At 36.7% G+C, this 25,646-nt stretch overlaps 1 protein-coding gene across 1 annotated transcript in view; it reads left to right on the forward strand.

Annotated features, from left to right (window-relative positions):
• The window catches only part of CPS1 (carbamoyl-phosphate synthase 1), a 119,346-nt gene extending 95,867 nt beyond the window's left edge, over nt 1-23,479 (forward strand). The window contains exons 29-38 of the mRNA XM_021923956.2: nt 825-902; nt 3,303-3,410; nt 5,059-5,148; nt 6,905-7,075; nt 9,519-9,593; nt 12,513-12,611; nt 19,264-19,323; nt 20,082-20,194; nt 21,366-21,495; nt 22,247-23,479. Coding sequence (XP_021779648.1) covers nt 825-902; nt 3,303-3,410; nt 5,059-5,148; nt 6,905-7,075; nt 9,519-9,593; nt 12,513-12,611; nt 19,264-19,323; nt 20,082-20,194; nt 21,366-21,495; nt 22,247-22,345 — 1,023 coding nt within the window. The 3' untranslated portion in view covers nt 22,346-23,479. The remainder of the gene's footprint in view (nt 1-824; nt 903-3,302; nt 3,411-5,058; nt 5,149-6,904; nt 7,076-9,518; nt 9,594-12,512; nt 12,612-19,263; nt 19,324-20,081; nt 20,195-21,365; nt 21,496-22,246) is intronic.
• The last annotated feature ends 2,167 nt before the right edge of the window (nt 23,480-25,646 follow it).

The following is a 25,646-nucleotide window of genomic DNA, read 5'->3' on the forward strand; positions in this document are numbered from 1 at the left end:
AGAGACTCATGGAAGCAAATGAATACAGGGCCTGGTAAGAAGACAGTGGCCCAGGTTGTTTTAGCCTATGGCACAGAGGAGAAGATATGTAAATCCTGGAGATCTTCCCTCAACCTCTTCATTTAGTCTGGAGAAAAGCAAGTGCAGGTTAGGTTATGGAGGGCATCCCAACCCTAACGTGGAGGAACTGAGTGTGGGAAGTACTTCAGGATGAGAAGGGTCTGAAACAGCCAAGAAAGGAAGGATGTTTTAAGATTAATAAATAAAAATACTTGGTTTTACAGTTCCAAATGTCATACTCTAGAAGTGGCATAAGACAAATCAACTCGAGGTAAAGGATGAGTAAGACCAAAAGGAAACTCTCATTCTGAGTTCTCCCACAATTCTCAAAGAGAGATCTGATTTAGGGAGTTGTAGTGCTCAGAAAAGATAAGGGTAGAAAGAAAGAAATATTCTGAACCAATAATACTATATAATAATAAAGTAGAGAAATATTCATGATTCTGGTAGCAGAGAAAGAAGCCATATTCTGCTTCCTCCTTAGTCCCCTCTTTTCTCTAATTGGCCTGGATGCCTATACTTGAGGATTCATGGTCAGATTGCTGAGCGCTCAAAGTCGGAGAAAGACCCTCTGCCTCACTGTAAGCAGAGAACAACCTTGTTCTTACAGCACAGATTAGGTAATGAGTTTATGTAGTATGTTCAACCTTGAGTGTTTTGCAAGTATTGCCCTGATACTTATAATACTTAAGATACATGGTTTATTGACACTATATACATACTGTTAGCTAAATATTCTGCTCCTCTGTTTTCCTTCGTGACAGGAGCACCCAGTGGTGCTGACGAAATTTATTGAAGGGGCCCGAGAAGTAGAAATGGATGCTGTTGGCAAAGACGGAAGGGTAAGTGCTTTATTCTCATCTCCTTCATTCCCGCCTTCTCATCATTTTTTTTTTTCTTTAACAGTCTTGAAATATTGACAGGTTAGAATTCACGATATCTATAAAATAGGTCTCCAGTAATAGTGGAGAAGCTGTTAAAAAAATCAAATTCTGTGACAATTCAGTTGAGGTGTCATGGGTATAACATTTCTATGTTTCATACTGTTAGAATTTCTCTGATGATACTCAAAAGTAATTATCATCCTGTACTCATCATTCCTTTTGAATAGATTTTCTCTCTCATTTTCTTTTGTCTGTAGCTTTCCTTTTATGTTTCAATGGATATTATGAAAACATCTAATACTTTTCTTTCTGAAGTTCCCAATTGAATCCTGTTTTTTCTTCTTTCTTTATTTCCCACCCTCCTCCCTTTTTATTGGGTTAATAAAGGCAAAGTCAAACAAAGTGGATAAGGATAATAATATGAAATTGGCTTACCATATCACATCTTGTATTTCTAATACAATGAATACCTCCAACTTCAAGGAGAAATGAAAGTATGAAAAATGTTTTACTTTAGTTTTATGGTTGTATTAATAATGTATTTGCGACTTCTCTTAAAATGTAGTAAGTTATGTTGTAGGGAGTCTATGCCATTTTACTTGCTTTAAGGAAAAATACGAAGTTGGCGTTCATCTTTTGCTTTGCAAATACTTCAAAACACTACTGAAGATGTTAAATCTTTTCTTCTTTTCCTTCCAGATTAGCAGTTCAGAGTAGATCTTGTTAATAAAAATGGTAATGGTATGTACTTACAACAGAATCACATAATCTTGAGTTGAAACACCCTTAGAGAGAATTTATTCCAGCCCTCCACCCTCCAAGTCCGAAATTTTCTTTACAGCATCCCTGGAAGGTGGTCATATGTTTTCTTTTAAGCACTTTGGTGATACAAAGCACAACACATTGTAGGATTACATATTGTGGTCACTTTTTTTTTTGACATCTCAGGTATTCTTTATCTTGAACTAAGTCCTGTTTCCTTGGGACTCTTATCCCTGGTTTTCTGAGTTTCAGAGCAAAAACTTTATCTCTTTCCTTTTCAACATCTTAAGTATTTGAAGGCTGAGATATAAAATAAGAGGAATGTGATACCTATATATGGAAGTGGAGAATGTAAGACTGGCCTGGAGACATTTGTACTTTTTCAAATACTGTACTAGTAAAATAAGGCTGGTCTGTTGTCTTTATTTGGCTCTAGGTTGCCAGGATACATACTTTCCCTAAGGTTTTCTCAGATATCAACTATTGCACATCGTCCTGTACTCCCTGTTTTGGAAATGTTCCAGGTTATTCACATAGTTTTTAAATTGCCATGCTAAGAAATGGACATAGAACTGCAGGTATATTATGATTGTTGCTGAGCTCGGTGGGGTGAATGCCTCCCCTTTTCTAGACACCTCACCAAAAATGAGCGCTTATTATTTTATAAGTAAGCTCTTGTAAAAAATGAGCTCTTACTTATATGTGGTCTCTTTTATCCTTACCAACATGCTATGAGCAGGTTATTCCTATCTTATCATAAACCAAGGCTAAGCAAGTAAAGCACTTTGCCCAGGTCACAGAATAGAAGGATAGAAACTCAAATGTCACTCTGTTTTAAGACGTTTATAAATCTGATAAATAAATTACATAAGAGATTTGCTTAAGTCTTTTATACCCACCCAATTATTTTCCCTTACTCTCAGCTTCGCCATTTCCCAAGGACACACATATTATTAACACATGGGTTATAGTGATTGAGACCATAGACTTTGGAATCTGACAGATAAGATTCAAAATCCTAACGCAGTCACATACCAGTCACATGAACCTGGGTTATTTATTATTACATTGCTTTTGTTTCCTTACTTCTAAAAAAGGACTAAAATATTTTCCTTTCGACTCCTTCCTCTTTCAAACTTCCATTTAATGATCTTTTGATGAGATCTTTGAGACTTATTTTTAGTCCACCTAAGTTGTGCCATTTACCTAGATAGATATTGAGCTCTCCCACCTTCTTTTCTTTCCCAGTGCCTAAAAGATGAAGATATTTTCAGTGCTTTTCAAATGCTTTAGTTTCCTATCCCATTCTTAAACGTCAATATGAATTTGTTTAGTTTTACTCTTTTCCTATTACTTATACCAATGCTAATCAGTGGATGAGGGAGGTAGGCTCTCAGCCACTCTTAGCTGCCTCTAGAGGCAATCTGTTACTGCACAAGGAGGCAGCACTTTCTACTGCTCTCATCAGGAATGCAGCAGGGGAACTGGTCCATGCTCAGTGCATCTGTTAGGACCAAAGGGGAGGATGAGGGTGTAGCATTCTTGAAGGAGGTACCTGAAAACTCTTTCTAAAATACTTTTCTTTTTTTTGGCCAGGTTATCTCTCATGCCATCTCCGAACATGTTGAAGATGCAGGTGTCCACTCGGGAGATGCCACTCTGATGCTGCCCACACAAACCATCAGCCAAGGGGCCATTGAAAAGGTCACTTATAAATAAAAGTGGAAGGGAAAAGGCAACAGTGAGGGAAAAAAAACACCTAATTTTTTTTTTTAAAAAGCTAGATAGCAATGTAAGATATGCTGCAGGTTAAATTTAATGATGAGGCTAACTTCCTTGCTCTGAGTCACCTGGGTATTCTAAAGATAACAATTTTCTTCACTGTCCTTTTGAGCCCCTTTGGTTGTATGCGAGTACGGGGTGGTCAAACTTGAATGTGCATCACAGACACCTGGAGAGCTTGTTAAACACACTGCTGGACTCCATCCCCCAGTTTCTGATTTCATATTTCTAGATCAGGCCCCAGAATTTGCATTTTTCACAAGTCCTAAGGTGACGCTATCGCTGCTAGTCTGGGGATGATAGAGAACTGCTCCCGGCGATTCTAATGTTTCAGGGCCACACACAGGTGAGCAGCATCTGAAGCAATGCTTCTCAGTTAGGAGTGGGGAAATAGGTGTGGACCAGTCACTTGAGAACTTTCTGGAATCTGTGTTTTCCCTCCTCACCCTTGATTTTACCTCCAAAAAGCACTTTCTGATATCTCATTTGAGCTCTCTTTGAGAGCCAGTCTTATAAAGAACATCCCAAAAATAATGACTCTGCCTTAGTTCTCAATATGCACTACTAGGTGTACATTTAGAGCCTATCATCTTAAATAACCTTTGAGGTGGTCCCATTAGTCTTTAGGTATATTAGATCAGGCTCAGCTCCTTTTAGTGAGCTTTTCCAGTGACCCTGCCATCAGAATCCAGGCAGACTCGTCTCTCTGGTTGTACATTGGGCTGGATTCTGAAGGTCTTTGTTCTAGAAGGTAGAGGTAGCAGGATACTTTGTAATAGCAGAAGCATAAAAGAAAAGAAGTCCTTGGATCTCAAATGTACGGCAGTTTCTCATGTCAGGATAAATGATCCTCAGAACTCAGGATTTTCGAAATCTCTCAGAGCTCAATGTGTCGTAGACTCTACTTCCTTTTATACCCAATTACATTGCTGAACCACTCTTGTGAGCATAATGAGAGAGGAACTCTTGCTTTTTGTAATCAATGCCCCCTTCTTGGCATAGGGACATTCTGGCTCTGGTTGAATACAGGGATTCCTGTATGTGACATGCAGCGCCTCCCTGCAGGGAAACACTGTTTCCTTCCGAACATAATATCTAACCTTGTAGAGTCCAGGGCAACAGAAAAGCAACATAAAAGAAATCTCTCTGGTCTCTTTGCAGTACCATGTAATTTCAGGGCCTGTACCTCCCAGCAGGTAGGTCATTACATTGATATAGAGGTTGGACTGCAGTTTCTGGTGCTAAAGCAATGAGACTGAAAGGATTCCATTTAACCCTCAATGTAAAACCAGGTTATATAATTGTAGGCAGATAGGGGAATTTGGCAGAGAGATAATCGTGTAAAATTATTTGTTCTTTTCCTTCCTATTATTTGGTGTGTATTTATTGCATATTATTTTGTAAATAGAAGCCTAATAGTGCCCTCCATTATAATTATTAATGTAGATATATAGCTCTCTGTAAAGAGAAATTAAAGACATCCAAATTTAAGGTACTGTGCCTTTTAGAAAGTTTTCAAAAACTAAGATATACTCTTTAGCACACTATATGATTATCCTTTTTAATTTAGGTGAAGGATGCTACCCGGAAGATTGCAAAGGCTTTTGCCATCTCTGGTCCATTCAACGTCCAATTTCTTGTCAAAGGAAATGATGTCTTGGTAAGAAATGCCAAGATGCCTGAGAGGACACCACCACTATGTTACTCATGTTGGTTTGCATCTATCTGGTAATCTTCTCTGTGAGCACCAAAGAGCAACTGAGACCCCTGGATCTGTTTGTGTCTGAGTGTGGAATGATGCATAGCATATAACGTCTACCTTATTTGAAGGCCCAGGCTCTTGGTGGCGCTGATAAGTCAGTTACAGCTTTGTAAAGCACACTGATCCATTGGGAAGGTCACCGTATGGCACCTACAGTATAGTATAGATGGATACGGTGAGACAGACTATCATAAATATACTGAATGTGTAGAGTAGTCATAAATTACATGTACTGAAATTCTCCTTTACTCCTTACCCAGAGATGATACCATTTGCAAAAAAAAGATAAATGAACTAGATTAGTCCTAATTAATTTCATCTACTTAGTTTAGCTAATCAGTAACTGCCTTCGTCTGTTTTGTGTTGCTATAACAGAATACCTGAGTCTGGGTATAACTTACAGAGAAAAGGGGTTTACTTGGCTTATGATTCTGGTGGCTAGAAAGTCTAAGATTGGAAAGCTGCATCTGGTAAGGGTCTCAGGCTGCTTCCATTCATGGTGGAGAGTGGAAAGGGAGTGGAAAGGGAAATCAGATGGTGAGGGAGAGAAACTGAAGAAACCATACTTTTTAACAGCCCACTGTTACGAGAATTAATTTACTCCTACCAGACTGAGAACTCACTCCAACACGAGAGCATTAATTTATTCATGAAAAATCCACCCCTGTGACCCAAAAACCTCCCACTAGGCTCCAGTTTCCATCACGGCCACATTGGCGACCAAATTTCAATACGAGTTTTGATGGGGACCAAACCACATCCAAACCATAGTAGTAACCAACATTGATTTACCTCCTACTCGCAGTCATATGGTGGCTGCAAAACCACCAGAGTATTAGGCAAGCCTCTGCTCTCAAAAATCCTGTAATTTAGTGAAGGTTTGGAAGAAGATAAATTTGTAGAAAACTATAAAGTACAGTATCATAGTTGCTAGAGGGGATGTACAAATAAAATGGTATTGGACTTATAGAGCAGAGAGGGCATATTCACCAGTGTGTGTGTGCACGAACATGTATTTGAGCATCCTATGCTTGGTTAGGAGTAGATCATAAAAGACTTCAGGGTAGATTTTGTATTGTGAACTGGATCTTGCAAAATGGTTGGAATTTTGACAAGTTAAGGATGGTAGAGAGATTATTACATATAGATAGAACATCATCTGTAAAGGTGAAAAAAGAGCATATTTGGAGATAGTAAATAGTTCAGTTGAATCAGATGATTTTACTGAGTAAAACGAATGAACTGGGAAAGTAAGATTGAGTCCAGGAGAGTAGTATAAGATAAAGATAGTGAGGTGCATTGAAGCAAGAGGACAGAAGCCCTTCAGGGATTAGACTTTAATCTGATGCCAGTGGACATCCAGCGAAGGTTTTCAGGAGGGGTATGGCATTATTTGAGCTCTGCATTAAACGAAACCCATCAGCAGTGCATGGGAATGCAATTTGGAAAAAGGCATGAAAAAAGTCAGAGTTCAGAGATACTGACTGAAAGTATCAGGAAAAATCCAAGCCGTGAGGATAAAAGAGATAAGATTAGCAAAACAAGAGCTGGTCCCCAGTTAATAACAGCTGGAAACCAGTGGTAGAGAGAATATTAATATTGTTGTTACTGGCTCTCAATGTCCTCTTTCTCATTTTGAATTTTATCTCTTCAGGTGATTGAGTGTAACTTGAGAGCTTCTCGATCCTTCCCCTTTGTTTCCAAGACTCTCGGGGTTGACTTCATTGATGTGGCCACCAAGGTGATGATTGGAGAGAATGTTGATGAGAAACCTCTTCCAACATTGGACCATCCCATAATTCCTGCTGACTATGTTGCAATTAAGGTAACATTTTCAAAAATGTTAGTCATTTTTGAAATGTATTAGTCATTTTATGAGTTCTAGTGAAATTAAAGGAACAATTTGTCATCAAAAATCTTGTTACTTTTAAAACCTTCTAACTAAAGGGTTGGACTAGAGATTTATGTTTCCTTTTGATAATGTACTGCAGTTGTACTATAGGCAACTTTATGTGAACTATTGTACATTTCAAAAATTTTTTAAAAACCATCTAGAATTCCATAACTTCAAAACCAAGTAACTGAGTGAATTATCAGCTTTTTATGCAGCTGACACATGATGATGCTAGTTTAGCTGGTAAATAGAAATCCAGGACATACTTTGTTAGGATAAAGCTTGAATTGTGCCCAGTCTTACATGACCTTTGTAAAGAGGGTTACCCTGTGGGGGTTGGCTAAATTCCTACCACATTGACCACCTTTGCTTAGTACATATTTTCTTCAGTGGCATGATTTTTCCATTTGAAAAACTGAGACAGCTGTTGCTGTATATGGTGCTGTGAGGTTGTTGAAATTGATGACACCTTTATAAAGAGTAACCAGGAAAATTTAAAGTTTGTTCACAAATTTCCAGTACGTATGTGTATTTTAAGTAATACCTTAATAATGCCATTGTGATCTTCTAGCTGCACCATTATGATTGTGCACAGAACTATGACCTTTAACTACTTGGCTGGACAGGAATAAGGATTGGTGATATATAAACGTATTTGAATTACGTAGATGAAGAGCACAATGAAATTAATATTTATGTAACATTAATATTGATATATTTATGTAAAATTGACAAATTTCTGATGTTTTCAAAAGGTTTCTGTTCCTATATGTGCTAGTGACCTCAGCCATAATTGTGTTACAGCTCAGACTTGGACTTTTGATTTTTATGATGGGAACTTTAAGTTGAAGCTGTGCATTTAAAAATCTGTATTAATCTTGCTTAAGCTGATAATGTAGGATGCCTTGAATTTTATAGTGCATTGAGATAGAATATGACTTTTTATGTTGGGAGGAGGGGTGGCATTTTATTCCTGGAGACTATGACACAAATATATCATTAAATCTTTTAGTAGAAAAATAGAGAAAATTTTTTTTTTCACTGGAGATTCTATATATGGATTTTAAGTTCATGTTTCTTTATTCATAGTTATAGGAGTATGCTTATTTCTTTTAGTAAATTGATAAATGAATTTTTAACTAAAAATAATATTGATGGATAGATACGCATTTTTTTTTTGGTTTTGTTTTGAGATGGAGTCTCACTCTGTCACCCTGGCTGGAGTGCAGTGCCATGATCTCAGCTCACTGCAACCTCTACCTTCCAGGTTCAAGTGATTCTCCCTCCTCAGCCCCCTAAGTAACTGGGATTACAGGCACATGCCACCACAACAAGCTAATTTTTATATTTTTAGTAGAGATGGGGTTTTGCCATTTTGGCAAGGCTGGTCTTAAACTCCTGAACTCTGGTAATCCACCTGCCTCGGCCTCCCAAAGTACTGGGATTACAGGTAGATACGCATTTTTTAAATGCACTGTGTCTTCCAGCTTACTCATTCCCTAGTTAGCATTGTATATAAATCTTAAGTTTTTTCAAATTACTTATTCATTGTCAATCTTAATAGCCTAGTGAGGCTAGTGGGTATCAACAGATGGGGAAATAGGGAAGCTGAAGTGCAGAAATATGTAACTTGAGCAAGATGATCCAGTGAAATGACTCCCAAGCTAGAATTCCCATCATAATTTAGATTGGGTGCCAGAATCGATGGAGAAATTGATAAAATTCCTCCATGTACCAGATAAGTGGACATATAGCAAGAAACGGAAACTTGGTTCTTCATGAATTGCATCAGCAAAATAAATGAAAAGGAGGCGCTCCTATATTCTAGTTCATATGAATGTTCTGAACAAAAGTGTTTCCAAGCAGAATGTTTTTCAAAGCTTTTAAGAGGTGTCAACAACAGTTTAATGTCTCAGAAGCTGGCTTACAGACAGCCATTGCTGGCAAGGTGGCTTGTTGCAAGTTCAAATGATCAGAACAAGAAGAGGAATGTTTCCAAAGCCCATCAAAGAGAAAAAATGTGTTTGAACTCTGTCTGGAGAGACCAATGCCCAGTGGACTTTGAAATCATTCCAATAGGAATATGCACGGGCCAGATTAGAAACCCTGGTCCCGACTGGTCTCAGGGGCCCTATTTACAGAATTAATTTGTGATTATTTAACCTAAAGTTTTGGCCAAGAGCTCAAGAAATTCTTGGAATGGAGTTTTAAAGCTATTTTTCAAGTCAGATGCTTGGACCCAAGAGATTTTTTACATGTCTACTGTAGCCTAAGTGAACCCTGTGAGAGATGATTCGCTAAATATATTTATCCTCTCTTATTCATTTTCTGCTTTTCCCTCACATAATTTTTCTCCCTGTTTTTTTTCCGACAGGCTCCCATGTTTTCCTGGCCCCGGTTGAGGGATGCTGACCCCATTCTGAGATGTGAAATGGCTTCCACTGGAGAGGTAACTAGTTAATTATCCATGGAAGCGTTCATTAAATCTACTTTGAAATCTAAGGTTTTACGATTTGAATACAGTAAAATAAAGGGAATAAAAACTTCTGCCATCAGAGTAAGACTCAAAGGGCTTATGAATTTTGAATTTGAAAAATATTTTACTTCTATTTGGAATAGGGTCTAAGTTCTTATTTATATTTTAACATGGGAATATAATACACGTGTTCCTAATTCATTTTCACATGAGAACATCTTCCAAGTATTTATCTAGACATCCAAGTAAGTATCTTCTATGTCTTTTTATTAAAGGTTCTCAGGTCTCTCTGTAACAGCACCTCATTCCCTGCCTCGCTGCCATTAAATTAGATCATTTGATTTTTACTAGTAATATGGAGAATTACAGCATTGTAAAGATCATAGACCTAAACATTGTGGAATCTGCAGATACATACAAAATTTCAGGACTACTTTTAACCTCCTGGGGATTATCTAAAAACTATAATGGAATTGGCCACTGGATGTCCCTCTTCACTTGTGTTGAGGCTGTGTCAGCTGAAGGTTTCTTTAGGATTGTGAAATGTGTTTCTTATAAAGAGCTGTCAGATTCTAGAAAGTTCTCTCCATGTCAGTGTCAGGACATTTTGTGAATCACCTAGCCCTTGACAGACTTACTAGATACAACCTTCAGATTCTCATCAGTGCACATCCGAGTGGCAATATCAGACTGGAAGCAATCATTGTTTCCTCTTGGTATTAAGGAAAACCTAAAAGGAGAAGATACTTAATTGCAACAGAGTATGTGATGTTTTATATGGTTGCCTGGTTACAAGCAAGATTTGTGGTGAGAAACCAAGTGAAACAAGAAGGCAGGCAGTCAGGAATAAATGGCTGTCCGGTTTGTATTTCGACTCTTAGAAAGGGAACTATTTGCCTCTTTGTTGCTTCTTTTAATTTAAGGGCAAAACCCCCTTACTTTTAAATGAAGGCGCTGTGAATGTTATATCTCCAGTCGGTTTAAGGAGACAGTCTTCAGGTTCTTCTTGATCCCATGGTCACTACTACTAGTAATGCTGATTTAGCTGGCCCACTGTTCAGATCAGAGAGAAAGATGTATTTTCCCTAATACTGTTTTCTTTCTTCCCTTTTTTTTGAAATAGAGTTTCGCTCTTGTTGCCCAGGCTGGAGTGCAGTGGCGCGATCTCGGTTCACTGCAACCTCCGCCTCCTGGGTTCAAGCGATTCTCCTGCCTCGCCTCCCGAGTAGCTGGGATTACAGGCATGTGCCACTATGCCTGGCTAATTTTGTATTTTTAGTAGAGACGAGGTTTCTCCATGTGGGTCAGGCTGGTCTCAAACTCCCGACCTAAGGTGATCCGCCCGCGACAGACATGAGCCACCGCGCCCGGCCCATGCTGTTTTCTTTAGCATGGCAAATTTGTTTTCAGTGCTTATGTTCATTCTGCATCCACACATACATTATGGGAGTTATTGAAATATAAAAATAGGAAAAGAATGAGAAATTCAGCTCCCCTTCGTTATATGTGTTTCTCAAGTATAAAGAGAATTCTTCCATTATTTGAAAGGGTCATATTTCCAAGTGTGATAAAGTAAAATATTTACGAGGTCTGTTTTATTACTGAAATCAGAATTCTAGCTTAGTAAAATCTCAATTATGCTTCAAAGAGACATTTTCAGTGTCCAAATGGCTTGTTGTAGGATTAAACATCTAACTACTGATATAAGTAAGGGACATTTTATGTTCCTAGTGGTAAAGTGGGGATGTTAGTCCTAATCTTTAATGGCACATTTAAATATTTTCTATGGTTCTGTAGACAATTTTTAAAACCTTGTCTGTGTTGAAGCATCTGCACTTATGATGGGATTACCCAATTCTTTTCAGTAGAATTTGAGACTCATTAACTTAGGTTGACCTTATTTAAGTTAGTTGCCCAGTACTTGACTGAGTAAAATGTTCACTGTGGAGAGAAAAGCAGCAGTTGCACGTACTGGTGACCGACTGAAGGTTATAGTCATAAGAACTTTTCTTGCACAGAAATGGTAATTTGCTTAAGAAATGAATTTAGCCATCAGTGGTATTTACTCTAATGGTGGTTCCGTACCTGTGCCAAATGATGATATACATGGCAGAACTGACTCCTATCAGGTTCAAATATACCACTTGTTCTATAATTACATTGGCTATTTGACTTGTAGTTATATTGTAGCACAATTACCGTAAACCTAAATGAAACTTCTGTGTACTCTAACATTACTATATATATTAGTTTGTTTGGAATTGTTTTTTCCTCATATGACTGTGGTATTCAGGACTAGTAGCAGGATATTTTGGTTCATTTTATAAAAATGATTTTTTTTAAAAAAAAAAACAGGTTCCTTTGAGGTTTTCATGGAGTTATTAAATTTCTCAGAAGGCTGTCTCATAAGCTCTATGAAATGACTCCAAACCAATTCAGCAGTTATGCATTTCAGCTACTGACCAGTAAATTCATGCACGGCTGCATAGTATATATGACACATACTGTTATTTAAACAGTAAGTCATATTAACATTCGGAAACTTACCACGTTATGGACCAGAAGCTGTGATTTGTATCCAAATAACTCACAGTAGAATCCAGTGATGTTGCTCCATTGAGTGTTGTTGGATAGAGAAAGAATTGCTTATTCATTCATTATGCTTAATTAAAAACATAAGATACATCTGCCCTGGCCAGCCTTTTAATCCCTGGATTCAGATTGCATGGTCTTTGGGCAACATTAATAAAATCTACAGAAAGCGTCTATGAGTAAAGTACTTTCCATTTGTGTGTGTGTGTGTGTGTGTGTGTGTTTTAATTTTAATTTTTGGTAGGAGGGGTTGACTATTCTTTGCATACTCTATTTTAATTTTTTATTTATTCTAAACAGGTGGCTTGCTTTGGTGAAGGTATTCATACAGCCTTCCTAAAGGCAATGCTTTCCACAGGATTTAAGATACCCCAGAAAGGCATCCTGATTGGCATCCAGGTAAGTGGTTTGTGGCTGTGTGCTTGCCCATGGTCATACACGGTAAGTGGGGAAGAGCAGGGTAGAATGTTAATTGTGGTATAGAAAAAGGGAGATTTGTTTTACGTTTCCATTTATGGCAACTTACAGGAAGAAGAGACATTTGTTCTCTATTTGCTTCTTGATTTTGCCTTCTGTTGCATCAGTCCATGCAAAAATAAAATACAGACAGAAAATGTTTCTAGCGAAGGGATATTTGTTCTAAATGGGATGCAGGGTACCTTAAAAAATGAACCTCTTATTCTTTGGTTTTGTCTTTTCTATATGTTTTCCTCTTAGCTCTTCATCCTTAGTTCCTGAACATAGGCATTATAATGAGGTTGGGTCTCACTTCCTCTGTTTGTTTCTCTTGATATTTCTCTGTCTCTTGATTTTCCCCCTTGCCAACTTATCCACGTCTATAGTACCTACTCTTCTATCTATAACTACCACCTGTAAATTTACATCCTCAGCCATCCCATATTTCCAACAATCTGCTGCATACCTCCACTTGAATATCTCAAATCCAAAATTTCTCAAACTGAAATCATGTCTGTTCTCTCCTGACCATCTCCCCTTCCTTCCTTTCATTCATTCAGTCCTTCACATTTCAATCACTATCAAATGCCAAGGATTTGAAGTTGAATATATGGACGTTATTTAATAAAATTTCTCAACTTAACACTCCAGATTGAAAATTTTTGAAGGGTAGTGATTTACTGGGCCTAATACAGTCAGCTTATTTCATAGTATACTGTGGAAGTTCTTGAAATATTATTCATTGGTAAGCCTTCTAGGTCAAAGTAGGGTGAAATGGATATCTTTATGCAATAAAAAAAGGCATTATCAATTTACTGATGTAAGTTAAATATAAATCTTAGGGCAAAATGATAGGAAACTTCTATTACTATTTGGAATGCTTTTTATTACTATTTGGAACTACTTCTGTTACTATTACTAATTGCAAGTGTGTACAAACTGTCCTGTTTATAAATTTCCTGAAAAAATACTAGAGGCTTCCCAACTGGTCATTCATTTTTATTTGAGATTAGTAATTCTTGGCTCCTATAAAAAAAACAACAAATGGTCTTATATAATATCCCCGCTGTGCTTTTAATAAGCTCAAACTCTGCATGGCTACATAAAAATCAATAAAAATATAATTAGAACAGTACCAGGTATTCTCAAGCCAGTGGGTGATTATTTTAGATTCCATCTCATTAGGGTGTCTTAATATTAGCAAATTAGACTCTGGAGACTATACAGGTAGTGGCTTTGGAGAAGTTTCTGCAAAGAGTAACTTGGGATTTTGCTTTATGAAGGTACCAGAAGGACAATGGTGAATAGTTAGAGCAGAGGCTAACAAGATGACTTGCAATTGTGAAGCTTAATGGCAGTTTAGAGACAAATCACACCATATGATAGACTCATCACGTTATAAATGGATATTAAGTATTATTAAGTCCCAAGTAAGAGAATATTTGCCCAACTTCCAGTTATGGCTTAAAGTTTAATGTGAGACCTGGGGGCATTCAGAGGAGACCATGCCCTTAGTCCACATCTTCACATCTAATCATAATAGTGCTAACATCTTAAAATGCCAGCTTAAGAAGGCAGTGATGTATAAAATTGTGCCTTGTTTGGTTCTAGTGCTGCAGGGAAATGTGAAGCAAAAATTAATTTGATCCCTATGAAGTATTTGCATAATTTTGGCATTAGTGGACAGAATTTTGCTTTGTAGGGGAAAAAAGGGTTTGTTAGAAAAAATAAAGTTTTCTTAAAGAAGTGAGTGCTGTCTATTGAAAGTCTACCTTTCAATGCTTTCCTTTTTAAATAAATAAATGTTCTAGCAGCTACATGAGTTGTTGAGAAGAACTTTCTGTACATGAGAGCATACGGACACAGATTTAAAAATATATTAAAAAGTATTTAAAGAATACTTAAAATTATACTTATGAAAATATTTACAGCCATGGTAAAATTGATCAGCTAATGCATAGTTTCTTCATTACTACATGAAGAATTTTCATTAATGATGTTTTTAAAAATGCTTAGTCTAATAAACTGAAAAAGCATGACAGAATATACTAAATAGAGAGTTAATAGCTATAAAACTTACTGTACTACTTCTTAGAATGGGGCCAAATCTAATCTCAACTTTTTACTGCAGCTTTATAGAAATTGCAGATAAAGTAATTAGGGTTCCATATTTTAGGATACATTGTACTTTTAAAAAACATTTTATTTAACATGATCCCACTTGGTCAGAAGAACTCGTATAAACACTTTGGATATTTGAAGTTAGAACTGAAAGTAGCACAAAAAAGGACTGCTAATATATAAATGGGGGTTAGGGATAGTAAATCCAATGGAAGGCATCTAGTTGAAGGTGAGTTATCTTATGAAGTTCCAAGAGAACTTTTTATATGGCAGTCTTTCTAACTTTTAAATTTCTTTTCTATTTCCCACCCTCCTCCTTAACACATACCGACTCTCCGTTTCTGGTCTTCCAAAGTTAAATCCGATAGGTCAAAGTACCTGGGAAGTTTGAAATATTCATAACATCAATCTTGTAACTAGGACTTAGAATAAAAGAATCAAGATGTAGATTTTGTCAAAGGATTCTTGTAAATCTATTACATGCCCTATGTCTCTACCAAGGCATTTCTAACATAAGACAGGCATAATAGAGGTTTATGTGGCAACAAAAATCATCTTTGATTTTCCTGTAATATTTCTAGCCACCTTTCATTGCATTAGGATTTATTTTTAGTGGCCGTGAATAGGCAATCTGCCTTGTTTTGAAGTTTTCTGGAAGACCCTTTAACAATAAATGATTTACTCTAGAGTAGATCAAGAGCACTCAGTGTTTTCCTCTCTGATTGGGCTATTCAGTGATGCTTGTGGAGTGGCAAGCACCAATCTGACATCTGCGCTTCAGCATCGCTCCGAAACACAAAGCAAGCATTTTATCTGAAAAGACAACTCCAAGTGGCATGAATAACCTTTTATCTTTAATGTGGAATCATTAGGAACAACCATAGAGTTGCCAATCCCGAAGTCCCCGGAGAATCCACAGGCATCACATAGTATCAGCTTGGCTTTCTTTTCTGTAGCCAGGCATTGGATAAATGTGAAAATGATCATTGGAGGAAATATATATATACATTTTTCCCTTTTAAAGGACTGTCTTCTTTATAAACATTTCCAAGAAAATAAATCAGCTTGTACTTTTCACCTTTAGTAACAAATGGTTTCTTACACAGGTATTTTCAATCAGCCTTTAAATCTGAGGCTACTCAGATGCAAGCTGACAGCTGTAATTTCTTTTTGTAGAGAGGCTGTTTTATGTGTCGCAAGTGTTCAATACATGTTTGATAGAAGTTTATAATGTGCCTATGGAAGCCAACACCCAGACCAGAAGGTAGAGTGGTTCCCTGGCTGGGAACTGTCAATACTGTCATGTTGGATATTTATCTTTTCCACCTGGGGGACAACACTGAAACAGCTCCATAATGAGGTTCTGCCTGGTGTCTGCAGGTCTTAGAGGACTTGCTGACTTATTTTACTTTAAAATGGCAAAAAAAAAAAAAAAAAAAAAAATTACATTCTAGTACTGCTCCCTTAATGTTTTTCGTGGTGATTTTAGCCAAGGTTCATGCAATCTTGACCTCATATTACACAATGAGTGGAGGATAGTCTTCCTATCTCCTATTCTCCCCTTTCTTAAACTTAAGTATGCATCAAAATCACCTGGAGGGTTTGTAAAACAACAAATGGCTAGGATGCACTCCCAGAGTTCCTGATTCAATAGGTCTGGGGTGGGGTTCAAATTTTCATATTTTTAATAAATTCCCAGGTAATGCTGATGCTGCTCTCCCAGGGACCACAAATTGAGAACCACTCTACTTGAGCAATGGTACTTTAGAAACCTAGATAAAAGTTATGTTAGCACTTATTATTGTCAAACATGTTATCAGGGAATTTTTGCTAGGGGAAAGTATAAAAGATTGAGAAAAGTTGAGTGCATGATTAATGTATCAAGTAGTAAGTGTTGGAGATCATTATGCTAAGCCTTCTAATGTGATTTGGTACTTACTGAAGTCTATTCTGTGTTTAGCAGAGGGTCACAATGTAATGTTCCATATTAGGGGAATTTAACAACATTCAGAAGTTCATTTTGGACATTTCATATATAGACATTTCATATATATATTTGTTATATACCAAGGAATCTTAAAACATGAAAAAAATCTTATATGCCATCAAATTTAGCCCTTTGACTTTTCTGAGGAGAATCAAACTTGAATTATCTTATTCTTCTGTCTAACCAATTGTCTTGATGTCACTAAGAGTTATTTAATTTTTTACTTTTTTTTTTTTATGTCTAACCATGAGCTTCTTGCATCTAAGCTCATTTTTTCTGTTTGGCCCTAAGTGGAAATGAAAAGCTACCGTCCTGGGCATGGTTACAATTCATGTTCTATAAGGCAGTCATGAATAACCCCTGAGCCTGCCTCAGCTGAAATTCATCCAGTTGCATTTATCTTTTCTATTTGCCAATAGTTTCCTCTTGTAAAACTGCAGTTCTGGGATTGAGAGGGCCAGAATCTGAAAGAATTTTATATTTGAACATAGTCTTTGGGGTCTTTTCTTAGGATTTAGATCTGTGCTCAGAAAGCCTCTGCAAGTAAATATTAGAGGGTGTTATGGGCTAAACATTATCAAAATTGTGCAAGGATCATATGTGTTTTATTGTCACAGTTCTTGGTTTCTGACTCTGAAATAAGATCATTTGATTTTTTCCAGCCATCGCTAATATGGTTTATAAACAGATTACAAGACATTTGCTGAAGTAACCAGCTTATGTCATCTGTTTAAAACCTTTTTACAAGGGAAACCAACAAGAATGTTCCTATTTAAAGAAGAATGGATATGTTTTTAACAGTATATGATTTTAAATATGCCAGCTCAGTTACTCAGACACTCATGTTAATGAAGTCAAGGTCAGGGTTTGATTTTTGGGTAGGTCACCTGGTGTTGTTTTCTTTCATTCTGACCACTATCTTGCAAGCACTAGCTCTTGATCACAGAAAGTATATTCAGAACTAGGGAACCCCTGATGGTAATGGTCAGGAATCCAGGGAAGGTAGGGTTGGACACTAGACAGGTCCACCTGGATTCCTAGGAAGGACACAGCAATGGACTGTAGGAAAATACCTGAACAGTGAGATGGAGCATTAGAGAAGCCTGTGTGGAAATGAAATGCATATAAATGAGGGGGCAGTCGGTTTGGGTTGTAAGTGTAATCGTCGGTAGAGGAACCCATGCTTGGAAACTTGGATGTAAGGGCAGGAATCTAGTCTTTAGGGGGGCTGAAAAAACAATTATTTTAATTATATTAATATTTATTAAGAACTATTAATAGGCAAATAACTGAGAAATTATAGTACTAACACTTATGTAGTGCTTACTTCTAAATTAGTTTATTGAACACTCATACTAATGTAAGAACTGTCACTATTCCTGTGTAACAGATGAGGAAACTGCATCGTAGAGTTGTTAAGTAAGATGTTCAAGGTCACACAGTTTAATAAGGTGTGGAGCCTCAAAAAGTAGAAATACTACTATTATCATCACTGTTTTAGAAATGAAGAAATGAAGGCCAAAGTCATTAACATTTTGAAGCACACACCACTAGTGAATGGTGAAAGCCAAGATTTGAAATGCAGCTAACTGACTTTAGAGCTCATACTTTAGCTACAACTTTTTATTGCCTCCTAGTAAATGAAAAAATAAGTTCCAATGATTGAATTATTGCAGGGACTTGTACATGAGCTAGTAGGAAAATGGCCTAGTTATTGAAGAGCAGTACACAATTAGAATTTAGAAATAAGAGCAGGTTGAGGCCGGGCGCAGTGGCTCATGCCTGTAATCCCAGCACTTTGGGAGGCCAAGGCAGGCGGATCACGTGAGGTCGAGCATTTGAGAGCAGCTTGACCAACATGGAAACACCCCATCTACTAAAAATACAAAATTAGCTGGGCCTGGTGGTGGATGCCTGTAATCCCAGCTACTCGGGAGTCTGAGGCAGGAGAATCGCTTGAACCCGGGAGGCGGAGGTTGCAGTGAGCCGAGATCATGCCATTGCACTCCAGCCTGGGCGAAAGAGCAAACAACGCCATCTCAAAAAAAAAAAAAAAAAAAAAAAAAAAAAGAAGAAGAAGAAGAAGAGCAGGTCGAATAGGTAAAACAGCTAGCCTGACTTGGTACTAGCTCCTAACCCACGTGTCTTTTAAGTCCTCCCTGACCAGGAAAAGGGTCCTTGTAGAACTGGGGTGGATCTGAACTTACAAAGACCAAGTGGATTAAATAGAGAATAAAGGGAGTTAAAAACAAGGTGAAAAGTGGAGATCAAGATAATGTGGATGGAATTTCACTGACATTGGGATATAGCTAAAACTCATACTCACCATAGAAGGATAAAAGGATAAAACGTGTCAGTTTTGAATATAAAGCATCTGGAAGCAGGTGGCATTGTCTTTTAAGATGTTGTAAGGAAATACCATGTTGTATATGACTAAATGAAGAACATGTATATCCAGAAAGTGAATTTTGTGAAATTCCTTTTCAGCAATCATTCCGGCCAAGATTCCTTGGTGTGGCTGAACAATTACACAATGAAGGTTTCAAGGTACGTTCATTAGTTTTAAGTTGTTTTCTGTCAGCATGAAATCAGTCCACAAAAGAAAATATTGCAGGATATTGGAAAAGAAATAGCCCAAAATATGTCCTTTTGATATGAAAGCTGTAACTAACTTGGTAGTTTCAAAACTTAGAGTAAAATCATTAAAAAGACTGGTTTTAACTTTTAACAAAATTACCACAAATTCAATAGACGTTGCCAGCTAAAAACGGAGGAAGTTTAGCTTAAGCACAATTGAGACAAAGTTCCAATACATTTCTATATGTTTTTCCTTTTTTGTTTTCATATGAGGTTATAGATTCTAGCTGTGACATTTACAGGCAAAACTTCTTGGCAGTGAATACCTCCGCACAAAGCCTGGTTGAGTAAAACAAATTATTTCCAAGGCTTATGATGGGCCTGTGGCCATGGGGATTTGTTGACCTGATAACAAGGAATTAGCCATGAATAATTGAGAAATTATTAAATTTATGAGAAATTGTCATTGAATTATTAAATTCAAATTAAATATATAATTATTAAAATGCAAAAGCAAATAAAATTGAGGTTACGTTTTTTAAATCACTGCAAATATATAAAAAAATATTTAAAGTGCCCATGCCTCTGGACTCTGAGTCCAAGTCTTTATCCATGGCATTATACTACTTCTCATGTTCAGTAATTTCTTCTTCTGTTGTAAATTACATGTTCTATAAAAATAAGAAATCACTGTGATACAGTAATTGATTTTTTCATTTTAAATGCAGCTCTTTGCCACGGAAGCCACATCAGACTGGCTCAACGCCAACAATGTCCCCGCCACCCCAGTGGCATGGCCGTCTCAAGACGGACAGAATCCCAGCCTCTCTTCCATCAGAAAGTAAGAACTAGGCATACTGTTTTCTGAAATAATTTAGAGGATTTCAGAACCAGTACATGAATATTTCACCTTACTTGATTGCAAGTCTTTTAAAACAAATTTAAAAATGAACACATTTGTGGATGATTGTAAAGCTTCACTCTCCATTACTATGGAATATATAACATCATGCGTACATGGTTATATGAAACGTGTTTCAAAATACTTCTTAGTAAGGATGCTTCCTTGATGGAAACAAGTGAGAGCATGAAGAATGTAATGCAGCACTTTATATTTCATGTCAAACTTATATTGTGTATAGATGTGCATATCAAGTATAAGATGACCTGCTATATTTCACTAAGGTTGTGCATAATAAATCAATTTGTTGAGCACTTACTACATACAGGAACCTATGTTGAGTGTTATGATGATGTCATCCATTGGATTACCTAATTGGTCATTCCTTGACCAGGTTTTTATGCCTTAGACCATGTCATCACTATAGATTTTATAAGACACTTTATTTCAGTGGATTGTGTGAATCTGCAGGAATACCATTGCATCAGCCCTTAAAGATCTAGTGGCATAAGTGCATGGGAGATAATTCTCGACTATTTTAAGATATTACAGTCTACAGAATGGCTGTGCCATTCTATGCAATATATTATCTGTTAGCGTTCTTGAGAAGCCAACACATAAATTACTATCACTTTAATAAAATAATGGCATTGTGTTCAAACCTTAGCAGGCTTCCAAGGATGTAATAGCTCCTTGTTTGGGGCATTGTAAAACAATAATTAGCACTACTTAGGAGGCAATAGACTTAATGTGGGAGTGGGAGCATGGGGGTGAAAGGGCATTCAATGGTGGGGGGATCACCTCTTTTTAAAAAATAAGTAAATATCTATCAAATTACCAATTCTTAATGAGTGAACAGATAGCATTTTAAACAGAAACAAACATCTGCATTCCATTAGACTTGCACCAGAATTCCTTCAAGAACACAATAAAAATTATAATCCCTGTATAAGTGTAATTTAAACATTGACTTAGCAATAGAGGAGGGCAGATGGCAGTCAACTCAGAATGGCATTGACTTGAATGGCTAAGACAGCAATTTATGTTGGTATTTTATAAACTATAAAATATGGCTTGTCGTCTATAAGTTTTTATTTGTTTATTTTTCCAGATTGATTAGAGATGGCAGCATTGACCTAGTGATTAACCTTCCTAACAACAACACTAAATTTGTCCATGATAATTATGTGATTCGGAGGACAGCTGTTGATAGTGGAATCCCTCTCCTCACTAATTTTCAGGTATAATCTTTTCCTTGGATATAGACTGGATGGGAATTTTATTTCTGTGCCTCCCTTAAGAGTGTAATCAGTAGATGCACATCTCTCTTTTCCCCTCTTTGTAATTTTCAGAGTAGAGAGGAATTTTTAGTAATCTAAAATAATGATGCTAACATGGTAGGTCCTGGCTTAAATGGGACAGTTGGTAATCAAGCAATTGAGATAATCAAAGGCCATGAATGGCCATGGCTCTCTCCTTACAATTATCCTTTGAATAAAAAGTGACAGCATGACATGGAATAAAGATATAGACTTTTATTTCATTGTTTCTAAATGAAAGCCACCACATAAAAGCAACAGGTTAATGGTGGTCCAGATGTAGCACAAGTGCTTGTTCAATTCACAAAAAATGATTGCATGAGGTATGTTCAGTTTCACTTGGACATGACCCATCAAATTTATCACAGGGAGAAACAGAGTGGAGACCCATTAACTTTCTGCCTATCATATTTATTTTTTATCCAAAATCAGTTTTAATCCCTACGGGAGGAGAAACAAGCTTATTCACAGTGACGTCCGAGATACGAAAGAGATTTCCCATGGTGAGGTCTGAGATGCGGGAGAAAGTCTCCATCAAATAAGAAACTTTTATGCCTTTTATCCCATACCCTTTGAAAACTGGGGACAGACACTTGTGACTTATCAGTCTTGATTCATTAAAAATTCACTTTCATCTCATGGAGGTTGCTGATTCCTACCATTATATTTTCAGGTGACCAAACTTTTTGCTGAAGCTGTGCAGAAATCTCGCAAGGTGGACTCCAAGAGTCTTTTCCACTACAGGCAGTACAGTGCTGGAAAAGCAGCATAGAGATGCAGACATCACAGCCCCATTATTAAATCAACCTGAGCCACATGTTATCTAAAGGAACTGATTCACAATTTGGTTTCCCAGAGATGAATATTGATACCTAAACTTTATTTCAGTTTACTTTGTTATGCCTTAATATTCTGTATCTTTTGCAATTAAAGTGTCAGTCACTTCTTCAAAACCTTACAGTCCTTCGTAAGTTACCTACTCTTCATGAGATTTCATCCATTTACTAATACCGTATTTTTGGTGGACTAGGCTTGCCTATGTGCTTATTTGTAGCTTTTTACATTTTATGGTGCTGATTAATGGTGATCAAAGCAGGAAAAGTTGCTGTCCTACCTTCTGAATTCTTTCTATACTTTAAGATACTCTATTTTTAAAACAGTATCTGCAAACTCAGGACACTTTAACAGAGCAGAATACTCTAAAAACTTGATAAAATGAAATATAGATTTAACTTATGAACCTTCCATCATGATGTTTGTGTATTGCTTCTTTTTTGATCCTCATTCTCACCCATTTGGCTAACCAGGAATATTATTATCCCTTCCCATGATATTGAAGTTGAGAAATGTGACAGAGGTGTTTAGAGTATGGATTTCTTTTCTTTTCTTTTTTCTTTTCTTTTTTTTTTTTTTTTTTGAGATGGAAGTCTCGCTCTGTCTCCAGGCTGGAGTACAGTGGCATGATCTCGGCTCACTGCAATCTCTGTCTCCCAGGTTCAAGCGATTCTCCTGCTTTAGAGTACGGATTTCTTTAAGGAATATTGGTTTTGTTTTCTGGACTGTATCAGCAGATGGTAGACAGTGTTTATGTAGATTTGTTGTTGTTTTTATCATTGGATTTCAACTTGGCCCAAGTGAAACAATCAGATTTCTATCATTCACACTCTCCCCCGGTTTTGGAATAACTTGGAAGTAAGATTCATTCCCTTAAGATGATGGATTCTGTTAACTATGGGGTCCCACACTGCACTATGAATTCTACCCACTGTAAGGGCAAAAACACCATTCCTTCTACATATAAGAAAAAAGTCTTTCCCGAAGGGCAGCCTTTGTTACCTTTAAATGTTTTCTGTTATTACAAGTGCGCTAATTGTGAACTTTTAAATAAAATACTATTAAGAGGTAATGCAGTTGTATTTGTTTTTATTTTACATTAATGTACAAAAATCAGTTTACTTCTATGATAAAACAGAGTTTTGGGCCAGGATTGCATTGCTTATTTATTTTTTCCGTGCAAACCCATATAGGGTATGAGAAAATTAACATTAAAAATAAGTTTCAGCTGCTACATGTTTCATTTTTTCTTGTCCCCCCCCTTACTTTTAAGTCTCATCATAACATTATGTGGTTATATGGCTATAAACCATCTTTGACCCGGATCCTTTCTAATGTGTAAGTACAACCACATACTGATTAAAGATTGCCACAAATATATAGTAAACTTTCAAACAAATGTCTTACATAACTCAGAAAAGTAACTTAACCCCATCAGAGGCTGACCAACATTGTCTAATGGAAATAGTGCCAATGAGCACATTGATGCCATATCTCCAATTTACCACCGAAACCATGGCTTTGTGAAGGTCCTAAGATAATTATGCTATAACAGCTTTTATTTCTTCCTTGTTACCTCACAGTCAATTGATTACCACTTTTTATAGCTCTATATGAATGTTTTAAGTATTCATCTTCTCTTTCTCTCTCTTCCTTGTTCTTCCTGTGGTCAAGACTTTCATTACTTCTTCCCTGTAATCTTTTTTTTTTTTTTTTTGGATGGAGTTTCCCTCTTGTCACCCAGGCTGGAGTGCAGTGGTGCGATCTCAGCTCGCTGCAACTTCCACCTCCTGGGTTCAAGCGATTCTCCTGCCTCAGCCTCCTGAGTAGCTGAGATTACAGGCACCAGCCAACATGCCTGGCTAATATTTTGTATTTTTTATAGAGACGGGGTTTCGCCATGTTGGGCAGGCTGGTCCCCTGTAATCTTATAATTGTGTAATCCCTGATCACTTTGATTCATTCACCTGAAAATATTTAATGAGTTTCTTCCATGTTTCATGTAGAATATATCACAGTCTCTCCTACTCCTGTTATTCTAGCATGTTTCTGTTACATATCACCAGCACCACAACCACCATCACCATAATAATTAACATTATGGAGTCCATACTATTTTTCAGGCATTTGTAAGTACTTTACATGAGTTAACCTGGTTAATCCACAAAATATCCCTATGAGTAGGTGCTGTTATCTCCATATTATAAATAAGAAAACATAGGCATACCGAAGTTAAGTAATATGCTCAAGGTCACACGAAATGCAGTCTCACTTTTTTGTATCATATTCTGGTGAAGGTAGACATGTAAAAAGAAATCATTCCTCACAGTGAAGAAAATACTAAATTTACCGGCAGAGATCAGGGAAGGGCATTTTAAGGAGATGAATTCATGTGTTGTCTTGAATAATGTCTTGTCGTTCCCAAGGAAGACTAGAAGGTAAGGACATTTAAGAAAATGACAAGGACGTTGTTATGACTGGAACTCAGGGTATGTGTGCAGGGAAAGAGCTAGTAGCTTTAGCTGAGACTGGACTCTTAATGATGGATGTTTAAACTAGGTAGAAGTTTTAAAACTTTTTATTTGGAAATAATTTTGGATTTAAATTTTAAAAGTAAAAAAGAAATCCCCAGATTTACCTATTGGTAGTATTTTACTTCATTTGCTTTATTCTACTCTATCAATCATCTATTTCTCTATCTAAACACACTTGCACACATGTATATATTCACAGAGGAAGATAAAAATTACATGTTGACTAAAAATGAGCAGGCTGTTAGTGACCAATTTAGATATCTAACTCAATGTCTTAAATAAACAATTGTTTGCTGAAACTATCAAAAACTCAATGAGTTAATTATTGTGTTGTGAGAATTTAATAAAGGGTCCTAATTTTTATATTAATGTGAGTTGGATATTTGTAAGATATGGTAAAATTTGAAGATTAATAATAATTAATTTAACATTGTGTCTATATAAACTCTGTTTTTGGTTGACAAAAGGCCTTTGGAAAACCAGAAGACAGGATAGACCTCATGATGCTAAAAATGGAATTACATTAATTTTTGTTTTAGTTGCCTTTCTGTTTTCCAACATTTCAAACTTTAAAAAGACTTAACTGCAGGTAAATAACACATTTAAGAGCTTTGATTGGAGGAGAGAAATGCAAAAATTGGAAACATTTGTGTTCAGATTTGGCAAGGCTCTGTCCTTTTGGAACATATTATTTCATATAAACAT

This window comes from Papio anubis, chromosome 10 (genome assembly GCF_008728515.1).
Source record: "Papio anubis isolate 15944 chromosome 10, Panubis1.0, whole genome shotgun sequence".
Classification (NCBI taxonomy): Eukaryota; Metazoa; Chordata; class Mammalia; order Primates; family Cercopithecidae; genus Papio; species Papio anubis.